Source organism: Tupaia chinensis, unplaced genomic scaffold (genome assembly GCF_000334495.1).
Source record: "Tupaia chinensis unplaced genomic scaffold, TupChi_1.0 Scaffold143646_1, whole genome shotgun sequence".
Lineage (NCBI taxonomy): Eukaryota > Metazoa > Chordata > Mammalia > Scandentia > Tupaiidae > Tupaia > Tupaia belangeri.
Genome location: NW_006203494.1, coordinates 704,538 through 712,734, shown reverse-complemented (window position 1 = coordinate 712,734; position 8,197 = coordinate 704,538). Strand labels below are relative to the sequence as shown.

Here is an 8,197-nt window from a genome sequence, read left to right as displayed (position 1 = left end):
TGAAGCAGCCGGGCAGCGGCTGCTACCTGGGACTGGACCGCCGGTCCGCAGGCGAGTGCCACGGCGTACAACACACCAGGGATCTGCCATCGCCACCTCCACGAAAACTGGTGTTCACAAAGCGAAAGCCCCAGAGCACCTTACGATGCTTACTTCACAAAAAAGAAGCCGTGCAAGCCCAGACACCAGGAAGGTGAGGTCTTCGACACAAAGAGAAATATGAGATTTCAGAGCAGCGCAAGGTTGACCAGGAAGCTGTGGACTCACACATTTTACCAAAAATCAAAGCTGTTCCTCAGCTCAGGGCTACCTGTGGTCTGTGTCTGCCCTTACAAATGGAGCTTATCCTCACAAATTCGTGTTCTAAATTTCTTTTTTTGGAGAGGTTTATTTGCTATACAGAGAGAGAGAAATCACCCCTGGGGGGGATGATCACGCCATAATCCCTTCTCCTCCATTCTCCTCTTGGGATCTTGGGCACGCATGCACATGTGCCCGGCGTGAGTTTTAAGCCATTGGGTCCGGGACATGAACTGCGGCCGACTACGTGGGAATTCAGCGACATAGCCATTATGCCAACTGTTGGTCCCAATAAAATAATTCTTAAAAAAAAAAACAAATTAATAAAAATCAAATGGAAGGGGGCGCAGCCCATGACACAGTGGTTAGGGTGGTTGCATTCCACATGGCAGAGGCTCCGTCTGAGTCCCAGACCTGGTGGCTTGAGAAACACACTGCACAGTTTGAAGTGTGCACACGCCCAGAGTCCTGAGAGGGGGCGACGGGGATGGGGTTAGCGTGGCCATGCCCTGTGGAGGGTGCACTCATGCTTTCTCTCGGTGTGTGTCTCTCCATCAAGTAAGTACACACTCTCTGGCAAAATTAAAAACAACAACTCCGTCTGAGTCCCAGACCTGGTGGCTTGAGAAACACACTGCACAGTTTGAAGTGTGCACACGCCCAGAGTCCTGAGAGGGGGCGACGGGGATGGGGTTAGCGTGGCCATGCCCTGTGGAGGGTGCACTCATGCTTTCTCTCGGTGTGTGTCTCTCCATCAAGTAAGTACACACTCTCTGGCAAAATTAAAAACAACAACTATATATAATATATACACACACACACACACACACACACACACACATTTTATATATTTTATACGTTTATATATATTTATATACATTTTATAATGTGTGTATATATGTATGTGTGTATAATAATTATATATAATTATTTAATCTTATTTATTCATTCATTTATTTTTATTTTTTTAAAATTATTTACTTATTTATTTATCCATTCATTTATTTTTTTTAATTTGACCAGAGTTAGACATAGAGAGAGAGAGGGAAAGTGAGAAAGTGAGCCACCAGGTCCAGGACTTGAACTGTGGTCAGCCATGTGGGAGCGTCCAGCACCTTAACCACCACGCCACCTGCTGGTCCCATTTATTTTAATTTGAGAAGAGAGAGACACACACAAAGAGAAGGAAAGCAAGAAAGCAAGCCACCAGGTCCAGGACTCGAACCACGGTCGGCCATGTGGGAGTGCCCAGCGCCTTAATCACGCCACCTGCTGGCCCCACAACTAACTCTCTCTCTCCCTCCTTCTCTCTCTCTCTTTTTATATATATATATATATATATTTTGTTGTTGTTTTGTTTTGTTTTTGAGAAGTTTATGCTACAGGGCACATGCGCTCGGCAGAAAGATAGACAGTGACAGATAGAAAGCGAGAAATCACCCCCTACGGAGGATGGCCATGCCACAATCTCTTCTCCTCCATTCTCTTCTAGGGATCCTGGGCAGGCACACACGCATGCACACATGCATGCATGCACGCACACATGCCCGGCGTGAGTTTAAGCCACTAGGTCCATGACTCGAACCGCGGTCGACTACATGCGAGTCCAATGACATAACCATTACGACAACTGCTGGTCTCCAAACTATATATTTTTATACCTTATATATAGAGTATAAAAATAAGTCTAGGGACCAGCAGTTAGCATAATGGCTATGTCACTGAACTCCCATGTGGTCGACCGTGGTTCGAGCTCCGGACCCAGTGGCTTAAACTCATGCCGGTGTGTGTGTGCGTGCCCAAGATCCTGAGAGGAGAATGGAGGAGAAGGGGTTGCAGTAAGGGGTTCCAGCGTGGCCATCCCCCGCGGGGGATGATTTCTCACTTTCTGTCTCTCTGTCTGTCTCTGTCTTTCTGGCAAGTGCAGGCAGCCTACAGCAAAAAAAAAAAAAAGTCTTGGGCTGGCCCCACAGTGTCATGGTTATGGGGCTGGGTTCCACAGGACCAGACAGTTTGAAACCTGGCCCTGGTGGCTTGAAACACATGCTGGGTACAAGTGCATGCATGCCCAAAACCCCAGCAGGAGAGAGGGAGAGGGCAGGAGGGGGCCTGGGGCAGAGGGGACCGCAGCAGGACCGCCTCGCGTCAGACGGGCCTGCTCTCTCGCCCTCTGCCTGTCCCTACGCTGCTCTCTGGTGAGCACACGTCTGACAGGGAGAAAACAATCTGAGTGGCCTTCTCTTACCAAGAGGCCTCTCTGCTTGGTTTCACGACTGCCCAATGTACTGCACATTCTCAGACAGACACCCACACACCTGACTGGCTTCTCACCTTCGCCTGCCGTCTCCCCAAAGCCCCTCGTCACGTTCCACACATGGAGACTCCCCGCCCCCACACGCCTGTCACTAACTTACTCCTTTTGTGCACTTGGTTGCTGCTTTTTTTTTTTTCATTTTGCCAGAGGGTACATGGAGACTTGGGACAAGGGGGCATGGGAGGGTGGGGTGAGGGACGGGAGTGGGAGCCCCTAGTGGGTGTGGGCACTGCACGCTGCATTCCTTGTCTCCCACTTCTCCACTAGGGTTTTTTGGGCACATGCACACATGCCAGGCATACTCTCTCAAACCACTAGGGCCAGGATTCACATCTTGGTCTGCTAAGTGAGATCCACCTATTTCACTTAACTTTATTTATAATTATTATTTTATTTTGACCAGAGAGACAGAAAAAAAAGAGAGAGAAAAAAAGAGAGAGGGGAAAGCGAAAATGCAAGCCGCCAGGTCCAGGACTTAAACCGTGGTCGGCCATGTGGGAGTCCAGCGCCTTAACCTCCACGCCCCCTGCCGGCCCCCAGATCCACCTCCTTTAACCACTGGGTACAAGGCTGGCCCAATTTTGACTTGTTTCTATATCTGCTTTTCCTAAGTTCCCTGAAGACCCTGAGCAGGCAGAGCCCGGCTTGGTCACTGTTGTGTCTCCCCTCCTTCCCTTCCCTGCCCTTCCCGTCTTTCAGTTTCGCCCGAGGGTGCGCGTGTAGTCTGGAGCCTCGTACTGATGGAGAGCCCAATTACCCACTAGCTCATAATCTCTGGTTCACACAGACATGGAGGGAGATGCTCACTCTACATCTGAAAGAGCAACCGCATCAACACTGTAAGAGACAAGGCAGCTCTGTCCTCTCCTCCCGTCTACTGAACGGAGGGAGGAGTCGCAGACACCGAGCCCTCTCCAAGGTGCGGGGCGACGCCTCCTGCCCCGCGGTCCCCGATATTCCTTCCGCCTCTGCCCCGTCTGACTCCCTACGCACCTGCACACACACGGACACCAGTCCCCTCACGTGTTCCCCCTACACACCTGCACACACATGGACACCCGTCCCCTCATGTGTTCCCCCTACGCACCTGCACACACACGGACATTCGTCCCCTCACGTGTTCCCCCTACGCACCTGCACACACACGGACATTCGTACCCTCACGTGTTCCCCCTACGCACCTGCACACATACGTGCATTTACCCCCTCACGTGTTCCTCTGTACGTCCCTGCACACATATGTACATTTACCCTCTCACGTGTTCCCCCTACACACCTACATACCTACATTTACCCATTTGTGTATTTATCTTTATGGAGATTTTTGCTATGGGACATCAGTGTTCTCCAGAAAGACAGAAAGTGAGAAATCTCCCCCTTGCCCGGCGATGGCCACGCCGCAGTCCTTTCTCCTCCATTCTCCTCTCAGGATTCTGGAAGCACATGTACATGCACCCGGTGTGAATTTTAGGTAGCTGGGTCCCAGACTCACACCACAGTGGACTAAGTGGGAGTCCAGCAATGTAACCATTATGCCATCTGCTGGATCTGACCATGTGGTCCTCCTGCCTCGGCCTCCCAGCTGGGACTGCCTTAGGGTACATACATTTACTGGAGAGAGACAGAGACAGTGAGCGGGATGGTCTAGGATGGATGGCCATGCCGTAATCCTTGTCCTCTCAGGAGCTTGAGCATACACCTGGTGAGTTTTAAGTCATGGGTCTGGGACTTGAACCATTGTTAGCCATGTGAGAGTCCAGTGGCATATGCTATGCCATCTGCTGGTCCCCAGCCCGGCTTTTTTTTTTTGAGAGGTTTTTGCTATAGGATGCATGTGCTTGCCAGAAAGACAGAAAGCGAGAATTCACCCCCCAGGGGGGATGGCCACGCCACAATCCTTTCTCCTCCATCTTCTTCTCGGGGTCTTGGGCACGCGCACACACGTGCTGGTGTGAGTTTAAGCCATTGGGTTCGGGACTCAAACCATGGTCAACTACATGGGAGTCCAGTGACATAGGCATTACGCCACCTGCTGGTCCTCCCAGCCTGGCTCTTTTTACGACAGAGCCTTGCTCGGTTGCCCAGGCCAGCCTCGGCATGGCCCCTTCCTCCTCAGCTCCCGAGTCAGCAAGACGGCAGGCCCACACCACTAGCCTGACCTTTAGGGACTGGGCCCAGACCAGGGCCTGTGGTCCCAGCCTGCACCGCAGCTTCTTCCCAGTAAGTGCTACCAACAGTGGGCCTTGGGTTTTCTTTAGAAGTACAATCAGGGGACCAGCAGGTGGCACAGTGGTTGAGGTGCTAGATCCCACATGGCCATTTGAGGCCCACACCTGGCAGCTTGAAAATCACGTTTGGGCAAGTGTGTGGCTGCACCTAAAGTCTCAAAAGAGACTGGAGATGGGACTGCAGCGTGGCCATCCTCCGGGGGTGATTTCCCACTTTCCCTCTGTCTGTCTCTCTCCAGCAAGTGTATGTGCCCTATGGCGAAATCAGGTACTATCTCACACACACGCACACGCACACACACACACACACACACAGCTGGCCCTGACAGAAGTCCACGAGGAAATGGCAAGTCCCCGAGACACTGCACGATGTGGCCGGACGGAGGGCGAGGTGTACACACCTGTCAGCGTGTAGAGGAACTGCTCTTCCCCCTGCTCTACCTGGCTCCTCCTGTTGTCCAGAACCTTCTTGACTGTGTCCATCAGGCCGAACGTATGCGCTACATTGTTGAGAACAGCAGCGTCTATTTAAAACAGAAGACATGCCTGTCAACTTAAAGCAGAAACACTTATAACATGCGACAACCCAGGACTTATGGGCACCCCAAATGCATTAAAATAAAAATTAACAAAGACTGATCATGTAATAACTTTCATTTTTTTGTTTTATCTTGTAAGTCTTCCCATAAAAGAAATAAATATATAATTATCTCTCTCCAAGTTCTGACTTTCTTTTTAAAGAATCACTTATTTGGGGGACCAGCAGGTGGTGTGGTGGTTAAGGCACTAAGGCACTGGACACTCACACATGGCTGACCCCGGTTCAAGTCCTGGACCTGGAAGCTTGCTTTCTCACTTTCCCTGTGTGTGTGTGTGTGTGTGTGTGTGTCTGGTCAAATTAAAATAAAATGAATGAATAAATAAAATTAAATAAAAATAATTCTTAAAAAAAAAAATCCTGGGGAACCAGCAGTTAGTGTAATCGTGCGTGCCCAAGATCCCGAGAGGAGAATGGAGGAGAAGGTATTGCGGTGTGACCATCCCCCCTGGGGGGTGACCTCTCGCTTTCTGTCTCTATGTCTCTCTGTCTCTGTCTGTCTGGTGAGCGTACGCGCCCTATAGCAAAAACCCCACCAAAAAAAAAAAAAAGAGAGAGAAAACTCCTATTTGGTGCCACAGGTGGCGCGGTGGGTGGCTAAGGGCGCTCGACTCCCACATGGCCGACTGCAGTTTGTATCCTGGACCTGGTGGCCTGCTTTCTCACTCCCCCATAGGCCACCCTGCCACTCTCTGGTCAAATTTTAAAATAGTAATAATCAGGAAGTCGGCAAGTGGTGTGGTGGTCGGGAGTGCTAGACTCCCACATGGCCAACTGTGGTTCAAGTCCTAGTCTGGGTGGCTTGCTTTCTCACTTTGTCTCTCTCACTCTGTCCCATTCTGGTCAAAATGAATGAATGGGGGCGAGCAGTTGGCATAATGGCTATGTCACTGGACTCCCATGTAGTCGACCATAGTTCGAGTCCCAAACCTGGTGGCTTAAACTTACACCGGGCGTGCATGCGTGTGTGCTCAAGATCTCGAGGGGGGACCAGCAGTTGGCGTAATGGTCATGTCGCCGGACTCCCATGTAGTCGACCACGGTTTGAGTCCTGGACCCGATGGCTTAAACTCACACCGGGCGCATGTGCGTGCATGCCCAAGACCCCGAGAGGAGAGGAGAATGGAAGAGAAACGGAAAAGAAGGGATTGCGATTGCGGCGTGGCCATTCCCCCTGGGGGGTGATTTCTCACTTTCTGTCTCTCTCTGTCTTTTTGGCGAGCGCACGCGCCTTATAGCGAAAACCTCTCCAAAAAACGAAAAGAATGAATGAGCGGATGGATGAATAAATACGTGGACATATACATAAATGGATAAATGAATAAACAAATGGATAAAGCTAAATAAATAAACAGATGGGTGAATGAAGTTAAATAAATAAATGGATGAAGTTAAATAATATAAGTCTTCAAAAAAAAAATAGTAACAATCAGGACCAGCAGTTGGCATAATGGTTATGTCACTGAACTCCAACAGTGGTTGGAGTTAACCGTGGTTCGAGTCCTGAACCTGGTGGCTTAAAACTCATGCCAGGTGCATGCCCAAAACCCCAACAGGAGAGTGGAGGGCGTAGTGGCCTCGCCAGCCCAGGGTGCCCTCTCTGCCTCGCTCTGGCAAGTGCACGGTCCTTGCAGTAAGAAGAACGGCATGGACCTTGGACCAGTAGCTTAACTTTTATAAACCTTGGTTTCCTTATCCGTGACACGGAGACGGTCACGCGACGTCCCAGGGGAGCCGTGACGGCTGAGGGCACGTGACGCTGCTGTCGGTGACGTACCCGTGACCTGGAAGGGAGCCTGGATGAGTCGTTGCTGCACCCCCCGGAGCAGCTCCTCGACCTCCTTCTGGATGTTGCAGACCACCTCGTCCAGCAGCCCCACGTCGGCTATGCCCTTCCAGAACATCACGGTGTCCTCTGCACAGGGGGTGAGACAGGGTGAACGAGGGCCCAACAGATACGCAGGCACACTCCCAAGGTGTGAAACTCGATCATTACGGCTAGAAAGGACTTCGCATAGCAGCACCTCTGGGAATGGGGAAGGAGCTCTGGAATATGGACTGCCCACCTGAGCCAGCATCTAACCATCTGGCCCCTTTAGCCACACAGGGGCTGGGGACGACTGCCTTGATTTCTGAGTCTGGCTTTAAACAAGCAGCTTCTTCCAATAAAGACGTGGGTGAAGGAGCCAGCAGGTGGCGCACTGGGTGAGGCGCTCCCACATGGCCGACCGGATTTCCAAGTCTAGACCCAGTGGCTTGAAAGTCATGCCAGGTGTGTGTGTGTGTGCCCAGAACCCGGGGAGAAAGGCAGAGAAGGCGCTTAGGCGTGGCCGTCCCCCAGGGGTGACGTGTCGCTTTCTGTCTCCCTGGCAATTTGGGGATTTGGGGATTTTGGGGTTTTGAGCGTGCCTGGTGTTGAGTTTTAAGCCACTGGGTCCAGAACTCAAACTGCAGTCGGCCATGTAGGAGTCCAGCACCTTAACTACCACGCCACCTGCTGGCCCCAATAAATAATTAAAACAAAAACCAGCCACAAAACTGAATCCATCAGTTCCAGCACTGGCTGTAGGTGGGTCTTAGGCAAGTTGATAAACCCTTCTGAATCCTGAGCCCTTCATGTGGAAAACATGACTTCTTGAGGATATAGCAGGGATTAAAACAAAATGTTTGGGGGCCAGCAGGTGGCTTGGTAGTTACGGTGGCTGGCTTCCACATGGCCGACTGCACGGTTCAAGTCTCGGGGCCAGCAGTGTAAGA

The 8,197-nt window shown here is 51.2% G+C and overlaps 1 protein-coding gene across 4 annotated transcripts in view; it reads right to left on the bottom strand.

Annotated features, from left to right (window-relative positions):
* GMEB1 (glucocorticoid modulatory element binding protein 1) overlaps positions 1-8,197 on the bottom strand; it is a 46,191-nt gene that overhangs the window by 4,990 nt on the left and 33,004 nt on the right. For all 4 annotated transcript variants that reach the window (XM_014582541.2, XM_006164572.3, XM_006164574.3 and 1 more), the window contains 2 exons: positions 7,218-7,355; positions 5,244-5,366 (listed from right to left, as the gene is read on the bottom strand). In XM_014582541.2, the coding sequence (XP_014438027.1) occupies positions 5,244-5,366; positions 7,218-7,355 (261 nt within the window). The remainder of the gene's footprint in view (positions 1-5,243; positions 5,367-7,217; positions 7,356-8,197) is intronic.